The sequence below is a fragment of the Colius striatus genome, chromosome 1 (assembly GCF_028858725.1).
Source record: "Colius striatus isolate bColStr4 chromosome 1, bColStr4.1.hap1, whole genome shotgun sequence".
NCBI classification, from domain to species: Eukaryota; Metazoa; Chordata; class Aves; order Coliiformes; family Coliidae; genus Colius; species Colius striatus.
In genome coordinates, this window is record NC_084759.1 from 21,458,108 (window position 1) to 21,479,504 (window position 21,397).

General features: G+C 40.8%; 1 protein-coding gene across 1 annotated transcript in view; it reads left to right on the forward strand.

Moving 5' to 3' along the window:
• The first annotated feature begins 8,253 nt into the window (after positions 1-8,253).
• MTUS2 (microtubule associated scaffold protein 2) overlaps positions 8,254-21,397 on the forward strand; it is a 176,522-nt gene continuing 163,378 nt past the window's right edge. The window contains exons 1-2 of the mRNA XM_062020432.1: positions 8,254-10,560; positions 18,914-19,154. Coding sequence (XP_061876416.1) covers positions 8,269-10,560; positions 18,914-19,154 — 2,533 coding nt within the window. The 5' untranslated portion in view covers positions 8,254-8,268. The remainder of the gene's footprint in view (positions 10,561-18,913; positions 19,155-21,397) is intronic.

Sequence of the window (21,397 nt, forward strand, 5' to 3'; positions counted from 1 at the left end):
TTTTTTGGAAGGCAGGAAAGATTTAGCAGTCTTAGCAAAAAAAACAATGATCATTTTGGAAACATTTCAGAATTGCCTTTCTATGTCAAGATTTTGTGCTGTACAGAAATAAATTAAGCAGTGTTTTGGGGCCCAGCACTTCCACCATCCAACTGTTAACAGATTTTACGATAAACTGCTGTTCATGTTTCTGGACAGAGAGGGTCATATTAAGTTGCTGGCTGGGCTCTGCAGGGTGAAGGTACTCAGAAAGAATGGGCAGGATCTCTTTGCCGCTCCCTCCCATCTGACAGTGGAGAACAGCAGGAGTTAATGGTGCATCTCTGTACTGTCTCCTATTAGTATTAGTGGCACTGTGCCAGGAGTGCCAGGTGGTTAAACGGTACCTTAAAATGGTTAAGTGGCCCTGTGAGCACCCAGGGGCAAAAGGAAGAGTGCAGAGCTGTCCCTGTGCCATGTGTTTGGTGTCATCCCTGGGGTAACTTGTCCTGTGAACTGAGCTATGGCAGCATGGACTTGGTTCGATGCATCATTTTTCTTCCATTTGTTACCACTTGTTTGGGAGGAATCAGCTTTTGCCTTGGCTATACTTGCCTCCAAGAAAACTGCTTTACTGCTTGCTTTCTTGCTGTTTTCATTTGCTCTACTGTGCCTTGGGGTGATCAGTGATAAATTTCTGTCCTTTGGGCTTTTGATTCAAGGTTTTCTCATGCTGCCTGTGTTTTGCTTGTGGCTGTGGCATTATAGATCTACATGGGCTGGAGCTCTGGGCTGAGGTCTTGCCTTGCTTGATTTACCAGCTCTTACTACTTAAAGAGCCAGGATGCCTTCATCTAATACCATCTCTCTTCACAGTGGCTTTCCCTGAGGTTCTGATATTTTTCTTTGAAGTCCTGAATTGAATAGCATTGTGCTTCAGAAAGTATGAGCTGTTCCTATACCTTCTACCAGGTGTACTTATCTGAAATGAAAATAAAAAAAGACATTTGTTCAGGATAAGTTGCTGTGGTTATCGAATCAACTTCCTGGTTGCCATTGCTGAGACGATGAGAAGCTTCTGCCTTTTGAGGAGAGATCTGATTAATAGGATTGCTTATATCAGCGTGTTGTCTCATCCAGCAGTGCAACATTTGAGAGCAAATAAAAATGTTAAAAAAGAAGTCTTGAAAAAAACCCTATTAAGGCTTATGCATTGTGGAGATTTGATTGATGTTAATAATTAAAATAATTTGTCAGTTTTGATAATGAGAATCTTTAATCCGAAATCCTGTGGTCCTTTGAAATAGCAGTCAGCAGGATCCTTTCCACATAACGTGCTTTGGGAATTCAGCCCTCAGAGGTAATAAATTATTAGGATAACTCTTCAGTTTTGTATTACAAAATGCAGTTTTGACCAAAAAAACCCAAAACCCCAAACCCACACATTTACAAGTTGGGTTTTTTTAAAAGAAATAATTTATATGCATTATCTGGTAAAGTTTTTGTTCTGTTTGCATTGAAGATGTACTGATCCTCACAATGTAACTGGAGGTAAATTAAGAAGCTGTATAAAGATTTCTGCTCATTGCATTGCCATTGCAACTGCTGTGGCAGGAAAAGATGTGGATCTGTTCCTTGGGAAGACCAAGCAGCCACAAGTTTCTTTAGCCAAGAGCAGTTGCTTGTGGTCATGTCTGTTTCCCATCCATAGCAGGGCACCTGAGATAAAATGGCCCAGTGCTGAAAACGGATATTCAGAAAAGGAAAAACAGTGTAATCCCTTTGGCCTCCCTACTATATTAATATCCTCCAATTGCCATACATTGGGAATTAAAAATTTCTAGAAATACTTCTCAGAAAGGAAAGTTGCAGTTGTAAGCCAGTTTTATATTGTGATATTGCCAGGAGACCATGGCTGCAGTCTCATGCTGCCACATGATTTTTCAATCCTGTTGTTTCAGGTTGTGGAGAGAGATGCTACTACCTCTCCTCCCTTGGGATAATCAGGGGACAGCCTTGCTTTAGCAACTTTACTTTTGGCTGTGCTTTTGGGAGTTTTGCACATGACCATGGTTTCCAGCAACCAGGGAATTGTGCTGCTTCCCAGAGATCTCTCAGGGGTGTTGTATAAGGAAATTACATTACTGCAGGCTTGACCTCAAAATCCCAGGGGAAAGTAAGCAAAGAAAGCAAGCACACAGTATGTAGAGGATAAGGTTGTACTCTGATTTGGGTGATTTTCAATTGATTGTGATGGTGGGCAGGACCTGGGCTGAATCCTTCTCAGTTCTCCAGTGACATCACCATCTCGTTCATCATGGGCTCAGTTTTCAGGTGCTCAGAAGCTTGGCAAGCGGCCGTGTGGATTTGTGGCCACACCTGGCACATTTGGTATGTGCAATATCCTTCATGTGACATGGCAACTGGAAGTAAAGGAGAAATATTAACCCAATAAAAAAAGTGAAAAAGAAATGTCTCCTCATAGGTTTAGTGAAAGCAAGAACCAGAGTCCTCCACTGGGCTTGTTACCACCCTATTATTTAGAAGAATAAAATACTAAATTGGGTAGAGGAAGTAAGTTTCCGGTGTCACCCAACTTGCCATTCAAAACACATTGAAAAATGACAACACAAAGTAAATTTGATCTTGAAATATTATTTGGAACTGTAAAATATAAAAGTTGGATTTAGAAAAATTTGAAGCTAAATGTGGTAAATGTTTAAAACCCGTTTTGTTCGTAAAGACTTTGATAAAATAAATTTGATAAACCAGCATAAATTCATTAATAATTTGGGTAAACTAAAACCCATTTTATTAGTGAATAACAAATAAAATATGACTGAAAACCTTTGCTTTGGCATATGAAACCATTAGCTATTTATACCCAGTTTTTATAACTGTATATAGATATAAAATAGGCAATCATATAAAATATTAAAATATCAGAATTCATTGACTGTAAAGGCCTTAAAATACTAAGACACTGAAATTCTGGAAATGCTGTAGAATCACATTCTACAAAAGCCTCTAATATTTTCAGATTGTTTTAGTTTTGTGAGTGAATAAGAGCCTTCTTACCATTTTTCAGTGTGTGAAAATTTAGCATTTGCTCCACCATTTCCCTTCTCTTCATATGTCTTAATTGCCCGTCAAGGAAGAAAGTTGTCTGTTTGAAGTACTGTCCTCTGCGTGTTATACAGCAACATTTCCGTAAGTTCTGCCAGTGATGAGATTACTCTGTAATTCCCCAAACAGCTGGGTCTGCTTTGTTAGGAATAAAATCTCTTGGGGAGTGTATCCCAATCTTAGTTCTTAGCCTTCCAAATCACATTAACAAAATCATCACATGCCTGCGTGAGCACTTCTCTGCCACTTTTAATTAATTCCAATTATATGTTCCCCATTCCAAGAGGTTTATTGCCCTTTTTTTTAAATATCCTTGTATCAGCTTTCAACTTCCATCACTGTTAGTAGTTCTTTTTAATGATTTAGGCTTCTCAAGAAGATATTCTTGACTTCTTCCCTTCTGCCACTGTGTTTGTTTCATCTGTGCAGCTCATTTCTTGGCAACATGCAGCCCTGGCATTTGATGCAATGCTGTCTTGTCTCTCGGAGAAGGCATCAGTGAGGCTGTGGCTGGTTTGCCAGTTTTCCTGAGAAATTCTGTTGGAGAAAACAGGAGGCTGCTGTTCATGCCAGTTTTCTGCAGTAACTGTGAAAACCACATCAGTTTCCCACCTCGGGCAAGCATATTCCTTATATACTTTCATGCATCGTCCTCCATCGTTGCACTGGTCAGACAGTGTCTTTCCTGTGGGCTGAGATTTCTTTCTTGGAGTCTGTTTCTGAAGGAGTTTATCTGTGGGTGTTGTGATACATTCAAAGATGCTCATTCTGTTAAAATCTGTGTTGGCCATGCAGAGGGCAGTAGAGCTGGAGCTTATACTCAGCCTTTGTCCTGGATGCTGCAATGGGTTGTGGACTTGGAGCTCCTGACCAGGATAGTCTCTGAGGAAAATGACTGGAGGCTTCTCACTTGATGATTTCAACTGAGTTGTGATCAGTCGCAGCTACTTTCTAGGAGAGTAAACACCTCATCACACCTCATGACTCCTCTCTGAGACACGACAAAGTGAGCAAGTGTGAGAGTCCCCACACACAGCCAGGAGCCTGTGTGATCCTCATCCCACTACCCATCAGGTTGAGAGCATTTACCTTGCAGGAGCAGGCAGCCGATGAGGGCGTGCTGTCCCGTGGCTGACCATTCAAAGGCCACTGGCTCTGCCTCAGCCCTTTGCAAACCCACTGTTTTTTTCTTTTTCATGGTAACAGCAAGAGACATCGATTCAGTGTCAGATGGCCAATAAGGTATTCAGGTGCTTCTCTTCCACTTTGTACTGAAAGAGCAAATAGTCTAAGCCACAGTGTTACCATACAACCAGATGTTTTTAGGCTATCTTGCTGTAAATATTCTGATTTTAGACTTTAAGTACTGGGATGGGTAAGCAGCTGTGACAGTCTGCATTAGGAAATATTTATACAGGAGTTAAACTTCTCAACACACTTCAGGTTTTATTTCAATATTTCCATGTGTTTTGATAATTCCTTTGCTTATTTCATAATTATCACTGCTTTATTTTTGTGGGAAATTGAAAATGACAGTCAATAACATGGTAATGCTTTACCATTTCTCTTTTATTTCATGCTTACTAAGGATACCAATTTTTGTACACTGCTTGTTTAACCAAAAAGAAGCCACTGTTAGTATTTAGAAGCAGACTGGTGCTTTCTTTTTTCCAGCCAGCCACATTTTACAAAGTTGAGCTCTGCTGAAATCATCCAGCTCAGATTCACTTTCTCCCTGGTGTTTCCAGAGGGTGGAACCTGTAGGCTAAATGCAGATTAGGATGGAGCAGAGTGTAGGGGAGGAACTGCAATAGTAGATGGGAAGAAACTCTTACAACCTTCTTTCCTAGATCATCATTAAATGGCCTCAAGTTTAGAACAGAGGCTCTTAAGAGACAGACATTTCAAAAGGAAACTGATACTGCTGAAGTTAAACAAAAGTATTTAATTATATCTCTATCTCCGTGAACTTTTCTTCTCCCTGTAGGTTTCACAGCTAACCATAGTCTGGTGGATGTAATTTTATTCTACTGTTTGGCATCTTCATGTCACTTTGTAAAATTTTTTCACAAATACAATTATTGCATCCTGCCAAGATGCTGTGACATAGAGAGCTATGACTTAATTTTCCACTCTCAGAAATTTAGAAGGAATATTTTTACACTAAACAGTATCAAAAAAATTGTTTATGCATATCAGGGTTTATATATACCAAGTCCAGACTGTAAGACCTGGATATTTTCTGTCCAGGGTCCCCAGTGAGATGCTGCTAAATGACGAGGTGTTGTCATTGCTGGGAGCAAGTATCTTCTTACTCCCTGCTCCTGTGTTAAAGAGGGCATCTGAAGAGTTAGGAGGTTCACATATCTATCATCTCACAGTGTTTCTGCACAGCAGGGAGTGACTTAGATGTGTGTATGCCAGCCAGCATCAGCCAAGAGAGGTGAGTAATAAAAAATAGAGAAACAGCCAGCAGAACAGCTCAGTTGTTTCATCTCCAAAGAGCATAGTAAAGTTGAGGCTGGACACTGCCGCAGAAACTATTCTGCAGAAAATCCAAGCCAAAGCTTCTTAAATAGAAGCTATTTATAAAGAATTATTAAATCTTCTAAGGTCTCAAATGTAACACAAAACCATACATCTTACTCCCAAATACGCCTATGACAGTATGTAAGTCTTTATCACGTTGATTGAACCAAAGGCAAAACCGTGTATTCCTTTACAGAGAAAACTGGATTAATAAGGTATTCATTGACATATATGTTTGATTATATATTTTTTATGAATTTAGCAGGAGTATAGTGCTGTCAGTATGTTTTATAGCCAAAGGGAGTTTTGTATTATTTTCAAACACAGAATAATTATTCTGTGTATTCATTGCAATAGTAACTGTAAAACAAGTTACCAAGTTAAACTGGCAATATTCTGCAGGGGAAGAAAATTTTTTGAATAGTTGTTTGGATGCTAATTGTAAGGATATAATGGATTCTTCAAGTCTGTTGCATCCTTAATCTGAGACTGGTTGTCACCCCAGAAGAGAGAACTTGAAATATTTTTTTCTCAATTCCTCAGGGCTTTCCTCACTGTAGTTTCTATTCAATTCATAGATCTTAGAATCATAGAATGGATTTGGGTTGGAAGAGGTCTTTAAAGATCGTCTAGTCCAACCTCCCTGCCATGTGCAGAGGCACCTTCCACTAGACCAGGCTGTTCAGAGCCCCATTCAACCTGCCTCTGAACACTGGAACACATCGCAACAGGGATGGGGCATCCACAGCCTCTCTGGGCAACCTGTTCCAGGGCTTCACCACCCTCACAGTAAAGACTTTCTTCCTTATATCTAGTCTAAACCCACCTGCCCCTTGTCCTGTCACTACAGACCCTGGTAAAAAACTCTTTGTCCATCCTTCTTCTAAGCTCTTTTTAAGCATTGAGAGGATGCAATAGGGTCTTCCCAGAGCTGCCTTCTCCAGTCTGAACAACCCCAACTCTCTCAGCCTATCTCCATAGAATAAATGTTCCAGTCCTCTGGTCATTTTCGTGTCCCATACTTTTGGTACCACAGAGTGTTGCTATTTGCCAGTTGAAGGAGAAACATGAGCTGGTTGAACTCAGCTCCTCTGGAACCTATCAGTGTTCCTTCCTAGCTAACCAAACATAACATCAGACAAGCTTTGCCTAGTGAAGAGTATAAGAGCAGAACAGAGAAGTAGTTTAAAAGTCTTGCTTCACAATGCTTTGTGGAGATCTATAGTAATACAGTTCTGTGGTGTTGAAGTGAAATTCTTAATACTGTGTTCTGTGTCATGAATTAATTTACTTATTGTTTGCCGAAGAGCTGTAACTATGCCAAGAGCCTGAATCCAGACTCAACTAACATCTGTGTGCGCTGCATAAAGAAACTGGATTGTTCTCAGAGCCAGATGTTGTGAGCAGAGCTGAACAGAATGTGAAGACTGGGAGGACCTGCTCATAGCAGGTGTTAGAAATAGGGACCCACACTCGCACTTGCTGTGGACAGAGCAGTGGAGTTAATCAGCACTTTGAATCAGAGCCCCTGATCAGAAACTCAGCATAGCTGGGAGCATTGTAAGTGCTTTGAATTCTGCCTTCTGGGAACTGTGGGGTACGTCTGGATTCCTACTGTCCATATTTCTTTATGATGAAGGGTATGAAAGTACAGGGTACAAAAATATCACAGAGCGTGTATTTAGGCATGGCATAGGAGCCAAAAGGAGATGCACTGTATCAGGATTGGTGTATAATCCTTTGTATTTGAACATACACATATGCAACTGTCTCAGAAAACCAGTTTTTCTTTTCAGGCCTCCAGCCATATTTTTGCTATCTTGACATCGATAAATCTGGCTAAGAAATACCAGAGAGGATGGAGTGTCAGCACAAGTATCGTAGTGATTCTTAAAGATAAGGAGAGAAACCCATAAATGTCCCCTAATGGACCTGGAACTTATGGCTTGCCTATGCAGTGGTGCTTTAAGTGCAACAGTAGACACTGTTAGAGCAATACAAACGTGCTTAGATCCTCAATACAGGGTCCTAAGCTCATCTAGCTATTTATGTTTATTTCCAGTTGTAAATCTGCATGGCTTAAAAACAATAGCAACCACTCTTCTAAGCAGGATAGTTTGAATTGTTTAACTTCTCAAGTCAGGGATCTGTGCCACACTAAGAAACTTTGCTGAAGTTAAAGCTGTGACTGAAACACATCTAACATGTTTGAAATCACTGTGTCCTGGGGATGTACCTGGGAGTGCTGTTGATTTTAACTTTGGTTTAGTTGACAGGATTCCTGTCATCAATGTAAACATCTGTTTGGCTTTTGTTTTTTTTTCCTATAGGTTGGCTGGATTAACTGGCTCTCCTTCAGAGGCAACCTGAGAGATCTATTTTGCTTTCATTGAGCATCTCTACTACACATCAGAAAGATTTCCTAGGTCCAAAGGTTGCACAAAGGACAACTGAGCAGCACAAAAATGTGACTCTGACAAGAGACTCCAAGCTTTCTGTCGAGGATTTTTCTTCTGATCAGTTTTTAATTTAAATGCATCACTGAAGCATGCTTAGTAGTTAACCTGATAGGAGGGAAAAAAGCTTTCTCATTAATTAGGACTGCCAAAAACCACAGTCCCCTGAAGCTTCAAAATGAGTGCTCCATTAATCCCAAACAAGTCATGTTATGCCCAGCTTCAGGACAACTGCAGTGAAATAAAAAATAATAATGAAAGCATATTGAGTGTGGGGGATACTAATGCCAACCAAATTGTGACAAAAGTTAGAACCGTTGAAGGAGATGTTAAGAAGCGTGATTTCACTGATGGAAGTGGGAGCATACACTTGGAAGGATCAGAGAAAGTCACTCATCTGAATACAGAGCACAATAAACTTCTCGCCACCTTCAAAGACTCTCGGACCTTTCACACTGGTGAGAGTAAGCTGCCCTCCTCCACAAGCAGGGACATGGGGAAAGACTGTAGAACTGGTGAAGCTAAGGATATACCAAGACATATCAGGATTAGCCGAGGACAAAGTCTGTCCAACTTAAAAAGTAGCACAAATGATCCCAACCTGGAGGTTATTTCCAAAGGTGATGTGGACTTCGCCCAGAACTTTTCTAAAGGTAAAATGTCCAGGGCTGTGGAGATGGAGAGAATAAAAAGGCTTTCTTTGGGAAGACCAAGTAAATTCTCTCCTCAGTCTGAAACATTTGCGAAAGACTGTGTCAGCCGCGTGTCGTGTAAACGTCCGCTTTCTGCATCATTGGACTCCATTGACAGGTCACACCATTTGATAGGAAACACAGAGAAATCACAAAAAACATCCACGGATCATTTTCTTGGGGTGGTGTTTCATCCACTTGATAATACCTCAGAGGAAAATATTGTATTTTATTCTAAACCGACTACCTCAGGGAACAAGAAAATAAGTAAACCAGAAAATGTACCAAATGTTAATGTTGAAAGCACACTGCATACTTCTCATTCTCAACATTCAGCTGTTAAGCCCAATGAGATTGCTAGTAAATCAGAAGCACAATTAAGTCAGGGTGATAAAAGTAAAAAACTGGAGTTTAGGACTGCACCATCTCTACAATCTAAAAATAAGTGTCAACAAAAGATTGAGAGATTTATGCTTGTGGAGTTCCTGGGATGTCAAAAAGATGGAGAAACAGAGGTACAGGAACAGAAAGGCTCTGGGTCTGATGTCTCAAAATTTGAAGCATCCCATTTTCAAGACACTTGTAATGAAGTAGAGGATACGTTGTCAAGCCAGGTGGTAACTCATCATGATGACAAGTTGCTGAGTAATAACGTTGCCATCGGTGGGGAAGAGAGGGGAAGCGATGACAGTGACAACAAGGCAACTGTCGGGGTTGGTGAGGAATATTATACTGACAAAGAAGCAGAATCAATATTCCCGCTCACCTGTGGTAGTAAATCCAGTGGCAAAGTCACACCTAGGAAAAATGAAAATTTACATGAAGTTGACACAGGTTGTGCTGAAGCAGTGGGTGAACAGGTATCTCTTGCACATAATATTAGTGTACCTGCCAGCAAACCAATTAAAGTTAATGAGAATAAACTGACGCAAGTCAAAGGAAGCACCAAGGATGCTGCTGCTCCCACTTCTGATCTCTCAGATCAGCACAGAACGTGCCATGCAGAGACGGTGTCAAACCAGCAACCTGACAATCCCAACAGTGATGTGGAAAACTCAGGCGTTTCCTTTCTGAGTGAAAAGACCGATAATGCACAGAAACATCCTCCAGAGGAAATGCCAGAGAGCTGTTATATTTCGGCAAAGGCTGATGCCTTTTTATGTGTACCAACTCCTGTGTGCACAGTGGCAACGCTGGATCTTAATAGTCAGCCCACGTTATCAAACAGTAATTTGAAAGACCTTTATGCACTTCATGTTGACAAACTGTCACCTTCCTCAGTCCTACCTCCCATTGACAGTACGCAGTTGTTAAACATAACCCCTAAAGTGCCTATCAAGACTGCTTGCAGCAGCACCATCCCAAAACCTATTCTGGTCCACTCCAAGGGCTCCCTAGCAGAGAAGATGGGTGTGGACAGTGACTGCAGTGAAAAGCTGGAAGAAGGCATGGAGATGAAACCTGCCATACCCAGGCCCAAACCCGTGAGACCTAAAATAATCACCTACATTAGGAGAAACCCTCGTTCGATAGAGCAGCTGGACCCTCCGTTTGCACCGACAGGACTGCCCTTTGGTAGCTCTGCAGCGTGTGGCATGCCCATCTCTGCAGAGCAGAAAGTGTCCAATGGAGAGGAGGCAAAGCCCACCAGCATCTTGTATGACAAATTCAAACCTGACCTCCAGAAGCCAAGACTCTTCAGTTCTGGGCTGGTGGTGTCAGGAATTAGGCCCCCAGGCCATCACTTTGGTCCAATGAGCGAGAAGTTTCTGCAGGAGGTAAGGAGGCAGCTGTGACAGCTTCTTTTGTATGCCAGGTGATGGTCATTTGCTTCCTTCTTGCTGCCAGAAGTTAGTTTTCAAGCCTCAAATAAGAAATAAATCCTAAATCAAGGCAATGTGTGATCACTAAAAGTAAACTTACTTAACTGTTTCTGGATACGGGCCTGTTGCAATGTCTGATCTGTGACTAGAAGTTGTCACTGTGTTTCCCCAGTGTTTTTCAGCAAATCAGTCACCTGCTAGTAGTATAAATAGAGATGTTTAGAAAGGAAAAGGCACACGGTTAGATTTTATTCATAAACAGAATTTCTTTTTTCTTTTCTTAAAGAATAGAATTGGGAAATGAATGTAATTTGCCCACAGAGACTTTTCCTCCTTAATGGAAAAGTTGGCAAGATTTTGCAGAGAGAGCACTGGAGATCTAAACTAATTCCCTTCTTTTTAACTGTACTGAAGCCAAGGGACTCTCAGAGCTCTTTTTATGTGATATATGGCATACAGGAAAAGATTTACTTTTGACCAGTTTTAATGCCATGTGTTATATGGACCTGCATCTCAAGTAAGAAACCTCCTTTCACTGGAAAGCCTTCCCGAGCAGCCTAAAAGTGGTGGAAGTCCTTGTGGCTAATTCCAGCTCCTGATGTTTCATGTTTCTTCCTTAATAAGTTGAGCAGGAGTCTTAGCTCCCTGAAATCCATGCTAGGAAGTGACAACAATGGAGGGAGATTGACCTTGCTTGGAAGGTGGAGAAAGGACAGGAAAGAAGGAGTGACATTCGGGTCTATGATGTGCTCTTTTCTTCTGCTTGGGACCTGGGGTAGCTCAGCAACCAAGCTTTTTCTATAAATACTGAAGATAACACCAGTGTCTTTAATTTGAACCAGTATTTAAAAAAACCCCAAACAAACCCAAAGATATAAGTTTTTTTCCTGTATGTGTTGTGATGTTATTGAGACAATTCTACATACAGTATTTATCCAAGGAACAGCATTGAAATAACATATTTGATGACAGTGTTGACAATCAAAAGCTGGCAAAACCCAGATTAAGATACCATGTGTGAGTGTAGATTGCCCCTTACGACATGTTGACAGTCAATGTACTGAAGTGATCATGGATTATAGTTTGTCATAGAGCACTGTCTCATCCCAAACACAGAAAGGACGGTGGTGGTTGTTTCCCCTCCAACTTCACTTTCCAGATCTGTCCCTTATAATTTACATCCAGAGGAGAAATGATTAAAGTCATTGTGAGCTTGTCTGTGCCAGCCATTATTAGCAGATCTTCATGATCACCGTGCAAGGCAAGGGAAAATTGCTAGGTTATTACTGTTTAACCTGTAGCAACAGAAATTGAAGCCAAAATAACCCAAACTGTGCAGATGTTTGGCTGTTTATAGGGTGACATGACCCCCTGAAGACCATCAGTGACTATGACATATAGAGTTGAGGTTTAGATAATCAGACAGGATCAGCAGACACATCGGGGAACAAAATTTCTGTGCACTGCTGAGGACTGTTCTTAACCTGAGAAGGACTCTGATTGTGGCAAGCCTGTAGCATGATTTACTCTAGACTAAGGTTGAAAGGAGGATACTTATGGTCTGGAGAAAGTCTAAAGCATCTGCTGCTGCTTCTCCAAGAAATATGACTTTGGATGGGTATTTCAGCAACAGAAGATTGGAACGCAAACAAGCTGCTTCTTCAGAGAAGCTGGATTACCTGGAGAAGAAGCTGAGAAGGAAAAGGCAATCAAACTGCAGTTTGTGTGATGAGTTTGCATTAGCCTAGGAGTCAGGAGCTGCTAGCAGAGGGTGTATTTGCTCTCTTCAGCTACCATCCTTCAAGCAATTACCTTACTCTCCATCTAGTTAGAAGTACGCAAATGGTACTAGTTTGTCTCCGGCATGGATCAAGAGAAGGAAAAATTGATCCACAGAGCTGAACAGATGCTTAGAAAAGCAGTTGTGCACAGTGGAGGTTCATGGCAGATGTCTGATGTGTAGCCCAAAAGAAATTAATTAGGGTAGACTGAGATAGATCAAAATTACCCTGGTGAATGAACAATGCTGAAGACTTGGAGATTTTGGAGACAAAGAGACACTGGAGTAGGATGACTACTGTTTGTGAAAGAAAAAAATCCCAGGTTGCCCTATTTCACCCATCCATTTTGGACTTTGGAGAAGTTTGATTAGCATTTTATAGCCCTTTACATAGCTATGACAGGGAGTGTTAATAGCTGCTATCAGTCACACTTGTAATCTCTAAGCACCCTTCAGCTAGCTAAATGGTAGGAACAATTAGATACTCCTCTGGGTATCATGAGCTAGAAGAAATAGGAAGATATCATCTCAGAACAGAAGACTCCAAGGTAAGACCTGGAGAGCTCTGTCAGGAAGACTAGAGGGCTGCCTGCATGCACTGGGGACCCTGCAGGGCTCCTTCAGTCGCTTATACTAGAGCCCACATAGGACAGCTCAAACAAAATTCCCAGCTCAGGCATGAAGGCAGTCCAGCTGTGCTGAGAGACTGAGTCTGTAGCAGAACTGAGTTAAGGTTAAATGGGCAGCCTTGCCTGTGGCTTTGACAGCTGCTCAAGTACTCTTTTTTTTTAGAACCTCATCTTGGTGTGAACATAGATCTTTCATGCCTGTCTTCATCCAAAAAAAGGTAGGCAATCCCTTGTCCCTGATGAGTGTTTTGATCACTCAGATAATCACCATCAAAGGTATAAGCAAAAGTGATTTTAACACAAATTTGTAAAAGTGTGACATAATAGAGTTCAATGGCAAGGTTCACTCTATTACTGGACCTGGTACTGACAAATAAGGAGAGTTTGGTTGGGGATATGAAGGTTGGAGGCAACTTTGGCTGCAGTGACCATAAGATGGTAGAGTTGAAGATCTTGTGTGGAAGAAGCAGGACACAAAGCAGGACTATGACCCTGGTTTTCAGGCAAACTGACTTTGGCCTCTTCAAAGACCTGCTTGGACGGATCTCATGGGTTAAGATTCTAGATGGTAGAGGTGCCCAAGAGAACTGGTCAATCTTCAAGCACCACTTCCTCCAAGCCCAGGATCAGTGTGTCCCCACATGTAGAAAAGAAGGATAGGGAACTCCTGGAGAGAGCTCGGTGCAGGACCCACCAAGATGATCAGGGGACTGGAGTATCTTCCTTATGAGGAAAGGCTGCAGGAACTGGGGCTATTTAGTCTAGAGAAGAGGAGACTGAGGGGGGATCTCATGAGTATTTACAAATATCTAAATGGTGGATGTCAGGAGGTTGGGGCATCCCTTTTTTCTATTGTAGCTAGCAACAGGACAAGGGGTAATGGGATGAAGCCGAAACACAGAAAGTTCCATTTAAACATACGAAAAACCTATTTCACTGTAAGGATGAGGGAGCCCTGGCACAGGTTGCCCAGGGAGGATGTGGAGTCTCCTTCTCTGGAGGTTTTCAAGACCTGCCTGGACGTGTTCCTGAGTGACATGATACAGGTGGGCCTACTTCTGCAGGGGGGGTGGACTAGATGGCAGGAGGTTTGGACTAGATGATCTCTAAAGGTCCCTTCCAACCCCTACCATTCTACGATTCTGTGAACTAAGTGGAAGAAATGTATAAAGGAAAATAGAGTTAGAATCCCTTTAGAATTATTTACATTCCATATTATTTATGTTGACTGGAGATGCAAATAAGTAAGGGAGACCCTCCCATTGAGTCATGAGTTTCAGAGTGGACCCCCTTGCTTTCTAAACTCCTGATGATCTTGAGAGCAGCTAGGTCTAATCTTAGTCTCAGACTAGGTCAATGGTTCCTGTCTAATGGGAGAGATGCAAAAATTGTAAGGAATACCTCTTGTTGACTCATGGGGTTCAGAATGGACCCTCTTGCCTTCTAAATTCCTTCTCAGAGAGGACTTGAACAAGGGGTCTGTCTGCATTGGGTAAGGAAGATTCTCTTAGTCTTAGGCAAGGGATCTCAGATATTGATGTTCAAGAAGGAGTTCCTGTCCAGGTGTCCAGTGTTAGTTTGCTCCAAAGTTTGAACCCTAGATTTCTCAAAGCAGAGTTGCAAGCAAATAATCTATTAGAGTGGTACAGCAACACGGTCAGCTTGAGCTGGGTGCCTCCAGAAAGGAACTTGAACGAAGAAATCCTTGGGCAATTTTATCCTTATAGACTATTCATCTGCCCCTCACACACTCTTCACACACTTTCCACGTGTCTTTTGGTCCAACACTGATTCTAGGCTGAGATCTTCTGACATCTTATTGGATTCTTTCAGTGTCTGCAGACAGACCGTTATGTTGTCTAGTTGCAGCTGCTGATGCCAGTTGTGATCTCCTTATCTTCTGGTTTGTGCTGGCTCTGGAGGCCATGTTTTGCTGAAGTAGGTGCACATTCAGTAGGTGAAAGTTTACAGCTTGTGGCCTAAGTCTTCGGCAAATACAAGTACTCATGCTAAGTAAGTAAACCTAAGCAAACAGCTGTAAATCATACAATGTTCTAACTCTAAGTCATTCATTCTGCTTAAAGTGTACTTATTTAAGCTGAGATGAACACTGAAAGGCATCTCTGCTCAAGGAGAGAGTTGCCTGGCCAGCTGTCCACTTGCTGTCTAGGGAGAACTCAAATTGATCTCATTCCATGATCTGTCATTGGTAAAATATCTTGTTGCTTTGAGGAGCAACCTTAAGAGGTGTCCCTACTCAAAGGAAGATCACCACTATGTAGAAATGCTGCCTAGCAGGGACAGCTCAGAGAAGGCTCACTTAGGCTGTTGAGATGTCAAATTTCATATAATGGGAGAGGTATGTGTGAGACTCCCTGTACCCACAACTTTCTCTGTTCCTTCATCAAGGAGTCTTAGAAACAACACCTGCTATTCATATGTTAATTACATGAGTGGTGTTCACCGTGTTTTACTCCTTTGAGGGTTTTGCTTACAGGAGTTTTGTCCCAGCTACGGCTCAGGCCTTTACCTCCTTTAGAGCCTAAACTACAGCTAGTTTAGTGAAGGGGAGTTGAGAGCCTCAGTCTCTTCTAGTCAGCATCAATGGGAATTTGTGGCCACTTTGTGTCCCCAGTTACCTCCATGGGAAGTAACAGGGCAATCGATGGGACCCAAAGACCGTATCATGCTAGTGAACTGAACAATGGGAGGGCACAGCCTCCCAAGGCTCAGTTTTTGATACTGCAGGATAGGGAGCACACTCCCCAGCTCAGTGTCCATCTCTGCCAGCATGTGTACACCCAGAGCCTGTTCGCAAAGACCAACATGGATCAGACCAGCCTGGTCTGCAGAGTGAGAGTTTACTTGGATGGATATGTCCATGCCTTGCCAGAGAGTGATTGTTCGCTCACTTCATTCACTATTTATGAATTCACTCTCTACTGCCAAGAACTCTGGTTCTGGTGAAGGTCTCTAAGGATCTAAGGGCCTGCTGATTGCTAGCTCTCCTGCCTTCCTTCACAAGACTGTGATTGTTCATTCAGCAACTTCCTTGAGTCCATTTCCCAGCCCGGGCATCTTTCTTCTCTGGAGAGCATGGACTGGAGCCTGTTGAAATGAAAGGCCTGCAGGGGAAAAAGAGGTAGGGGTAGTTTTACACATAGTCAAACTATAATTTTTCCCCCATAATCTCATTATTTGAACTGCCTGAACTGTTGTTGCCAAACTCTTTTCCCAAATAGTTGCCTGAAGCAAACACTTGACAAGAAAATTCTTGCTTGAGGCGTTAATGTTTGATGATGTTATAAACAAAGTAACATGAAGGACAATGTTGGGCATCCTTACCTGCTGGCCATGCTGCCAGCTGTGCTCAGGATTACTCAGCCTGTGCAAATTCCTGCATGCTCCAAGTATTTGCTCCAGATTTTCCAGCTTTTTCTAACAAATTGATTAAACAGGGTGAGCGAGGAATGAGCAGACAGCCACACACAGTAAAACTCTGAGATGAGCTTCTTTTTAAGTTGACAGACTGCAACAGATCTTTCTGAAGAGCTTTAAAATGACCTTATAGACATTAACTGCATACAATTCTATTGAGAACAATTAAATTTTACAGTTCATGCATTCACCATTAAATAGAAAAGAAAAAAATAATGTGTTTTTATGTCTCCAAAACTTATCTGTTAAAAAAAAGCACTATTTCTTGAGTAATTTAGGTAAATTATAGTTGGAATTCATAATCTTAAGGGTATTTTCCAACCTAAATGATTCTATTATAAATCCTTCTAATTTTTTCTCAGCTTGAGAAGATGTTTTATGCTTGTAATTGATTGTTTGTTTTTGTATGCACATTTGTTGCACTTCAGCGTTACTTCTAGCATACTGTCAATAAGAAGAAAAATTAGGTGACTGAAGGTTTGTCTAAGCAGACTCAGTTTATAAAAATACATGGATTCTGTATTTAAAGATATTTAAAGATTTTTTTCTGTTCTTTATACTGAAGTACTTGGCATTGGTATGTTTACTGCAAGTGAAAGATGAAATAATATGAAGTGTGTAGTGGAATGTGATTGAAATAAATTAATCAGGGAGAGAAAAGTTCACTAAATGTTATCCAGGAAAACAATCAGATATCCAGAAGTTGAAAATAAGAAGCTAAGCATCCCCTAAGTGTAGACAATCTATACAGTGAAAAACAGCATCTTAACTTGGAGAAGTAGGTCACAGGAGTATAATAAAAAAGGAAACAGGAAAATCTAATGGTGAGAAAAAGGACTGCAAACAAAGGCAAAGATATAGACCAAAAACATTGCTCAGTGCTTGTTGCATCTGCCCTCCCAGTCTTGTCTCTTAGCATTTTAAAGATTTTCTAAATTAGAATTAAAGCTCTTGAAGAAGCTAGGATCAAAGCTTTTATAGCCAGTGTTGAAGTGCATATTCTAAATGCTTATAATTGCTAAATAGAAATTGATTTGACATATTATATGCATCATAACTTAGAGCACCGTTAATTAATTGGCAGTTACATTTCTTCCTAAGTAGCCTATGGCACTTTTTGATTAATTCTTAAACAAATTTAGTTCAAATTTCTTATTTCCTAAGCTGTTTTTTTTTTTCTCTTGCTTAAATGGGATACATTGAAAAAAAATATTCATGGGTCTTTCCTACATTATGATGGGTTTGCATTTTATAAGAAAACAGTACAGAAGTTAAACTCTTCCCAGAAGACCAAATGGTTCTTTGCAAATGAGAGATGAAAAGTACAGATACTGCTCTGTTCGTCACAAAGAACCACAGCAAGGTGGGAGTGAGAGTCCTGTTTGAATGTAGAAAGATGCAAGGGCTGAATTGAAGAACCAGGTTGTTCTCCAACTGCAAATTCCCTGGGAAGAGACAAGTTGCTGGAAACACTTCCAGCTTGGGAAGACTACTGTGGTCAATCTTCTTTATGTAGTGCCTGGTGACAAAAACATGACAAAAAGCTTCTTTGCTCTGAGGGAGCCTTGGCACAGGCTGCCCAGGAAGAGTGTGGAGTCTCTTTCTCTGGAGGTTTCCAAACCTGTCAGGACGTGTTCCTGTGTGACCTGACAGGAGGGAACATGCTTTAGCATAGGTTTGACTGGATGATCTCCAGAGGTCCCTTCCAACCCTGACCTTTCTGTGATTGGGACTTACTATTTTGTCCTCACAGCACTTACTCTGGTAATCAAAATACCAAGAGATTTGTCACCAACTTTAGCAAAGCAGCATCTATTTGTGATAAACAGTAAATGTTTCACTTCTGCAAATTTGCTTTTCTTTTTTCTCCAATTCAAAGGGGATTTTATATCCCTGATTCAACAGCCCCCTGAAAATGTAATATACAGAAATGTGTCCACCTCCACAACCAAGTCTCTTTTCAGGAACTTCAGGGGCATAGATCACGATGGACATTTTTCAGTAACAACATGTAGAGGTTGGGGTTTTTTTCTGACACAAAAAGATGTGACAAAACCATTTCTCTTATAAAATTAAGTTAAAATACCTTCACCTTTATTTTTAACTAAGGAAGTTAAAACTGACTTTCTCCAGAACTGTATCTCAGTAAGACTATTTTAAATAACTTCTAATAAATTTTTCATTTACACACTGTTTGTTAACAGAAACTTAATTTTCACTAATTTCTACTAGTTGATGTCTTCCATTTGTCTGTTTTGGGAAAGAGGTGAATTCTTTATTTGGGTTTAATTGTGTCTTGAGACTATAATGTGCACTTTTTGAAAGTGATGATCAGTCTGCAGTGATCCAAAGCCCAGATTGACAAGAAGGAAAAATTAGCTTTTGTAAGCAATTTAGAGCTCTGTATTTTCTGGGTTTATTGATTTATTGCATAATACCCGTGTTAACGATTTTTCTGTAGGTTGGAGAAAGACCTGCGAAAGATGAATTTTGCCCTCCACCATATACTCACTACGAGGTCCCTCCAAGTTTTTATCGATCTGCCATGATACTGAAGCCACAGTTAGGACTGGGTGCAGTGTCCAGGTTGCCATCTGCAAAGAGCAGGATTCTCATTGCAAGTCAAAGATCCTCAGGTAGCTGTCTTCATCAGGAAGGAGAAATAACAAGTGCTCCCGGCCTCTGTCATCCTGATGGTTCAGGTAAAGTGTGTACTTTCTTTCCTTTAACTATAGTCACCAATAAGATTATTAATTTTTTCAGACAGAAATTTCACAAAATGAACAACATCTTGACCTGATACTACAAAACTCCAACTGCACTCTTTGAGGTTTGTCTCTTTATCTTGCAGCAAAGATGAGCAGAGAGTCTGGGACTTGCACAAAGGTTGTTTGACAGGTCATTGTCAAAGAAGGAGAATCAATTTCAGTAATAATTCTCATTGTGCTCTTTTACCTCCCTCCTTCTTGTAAATGCCTGAAAAGTCTTTGCTTTTCTCCCACCGAAGATAATGGAACATTTTCTTCCAACTCAAAGACCTCATTTTTCAGTCAGAGTATGATATTCCCCACCATGTTGTGCTCTGAAAGCCTGGGCAATGTTCAGATGTGACAGCAGAGATCTTGATTCTCTGAAGCCCTTGTATACACCTCTTTGGAAACAACGTTTCTAATGCCTTTTTCTTCCCACCTACTGTCCAACACAACATGACCCTGGATAGAATTACAGGGGAGGGAAGAGCAAGAGAAGTGTCAGAAGGCGAAGTGTATGACAAGACAGAGATGATAATTACTTGCACAAGACACTGCTTGGTAGTCTGGAAAAGTTTGGAAGTTTTAACAGTATACAGCAGCAAGTTCAGATGACTGAAAATCAGTCACTGCCAGAGTGAAACATTGCAGCTGTTTAACAGCCTACAAGTCTGCAGAGATTTTTAAAAATAGTCATTAGGAATAAAGTTAGGTGATGACTTGATGTCATGGCCCCTCCTCTTGCCCCAAGAATTGGATTCCTTTGGATAAATGTTTAACTTATTCATTAAAAACTATTTATCAAAACATTTCATATGAGATACCGAAGCCTCTGAAAGAAGATTGCTCTGATGCATTACCTGTTTTCATCTTAAAAGTTCTCCCTAGTGTTTTGCCTAATCCATTTTATTGCAATTTACATCTACTTCTCTATGGGGTTAACATGGAATCTTCTCCTCTTCACAGGTATTTGAAAACCATTATTCTGTCTCCCGAGTGTCTGTTTCTTGATGCTAAGCTGCAGAAGAAATGTAGAGAAAATTAGAATGGAAATGGGCCAGAGTATCTGTACTTATCCTGAGAGAACAGTATCAGTCAGTAATACAGGTTGCCAGGGTTTGAGGTTTATCAGAAGATCAAGGTTCTCTGTAACACAGTGCCTCTTACCACTGTCCTTTACTACCTGACCCTGCATCTGAAGTTTATCCACATTGACACTGTTAGCAGAAGCTGACCAAGCTCAGCTGTGTATGACTTCTGAGACAATCCCAAGATTGCACACTGCATGGTAAATACTAATTCAGCCCATTGAACACGGGAATACAGCTGTAGAGAGCAATTGGATCATATTTTCTATCTAAATGAAATGACAAGAGGCTATAAGTTCAGGATATGAGTAGGATAAGTCATTGTGTAACAGGAAGCAGTTTGGGAGGTGGATGTGACAGGAATATACAAACAGAATGTCTTAACAAATCCACTGTCTTTTCTGACCCTCGGAAATGAGCACTGGCCTGATTTTTATTCATCTGTCCGTCATCCCTATTACCCTGCATTGTCAACGACTGTAGACATGACTTTCCTTTAGCCATTTTTAATGCCTATAGGAACTTGATTTGTATGTATTAATTTACTCTCTTCCTGTATTGTGTGTCATTGTAAAATCTAAACACTATCAGCCTATCAGTCCTATTAATTGTCTGTAATACTGCCTTTAAAAATGTCAGAGGATGAGACATATGCATGAGGAAATTGCAGTAGCTGTTAGTGTGATTTCTATTCCACTAAAGGTGTATTTCTTAAAGTTCTCCTATTTCTCAAATGTTGGGGTATTTTTATCTTATCACTGATTATTTCTTGGACTTTGTCTGCTTTGGAGGTCAAATATAATTCATCGCTCTCCATAATTTCCTTCCTACAACCGTTATTTTGTTTGTTCCTCTCAAGTCAATTCATACCTCTCTGTTTCAAAGATGCTGTTAGAGAGAAACTCATAGTAGTGCAGGAGTTTGTCTGCCATCTCTTTCAGGTTCCTGAAGTGTATCTCATCTGCTCTTTGGGCTCTGACTGTTTTTATTGATTTCAGATCACCCAAGACTTGTTCTGGAGACGTTGCTGATGTCTCTAGTTTTTCACTGTCTGTTCCAGGACACATGGATTTCACTTCTGACAATCATCTTCCATTTTCCTTCTGA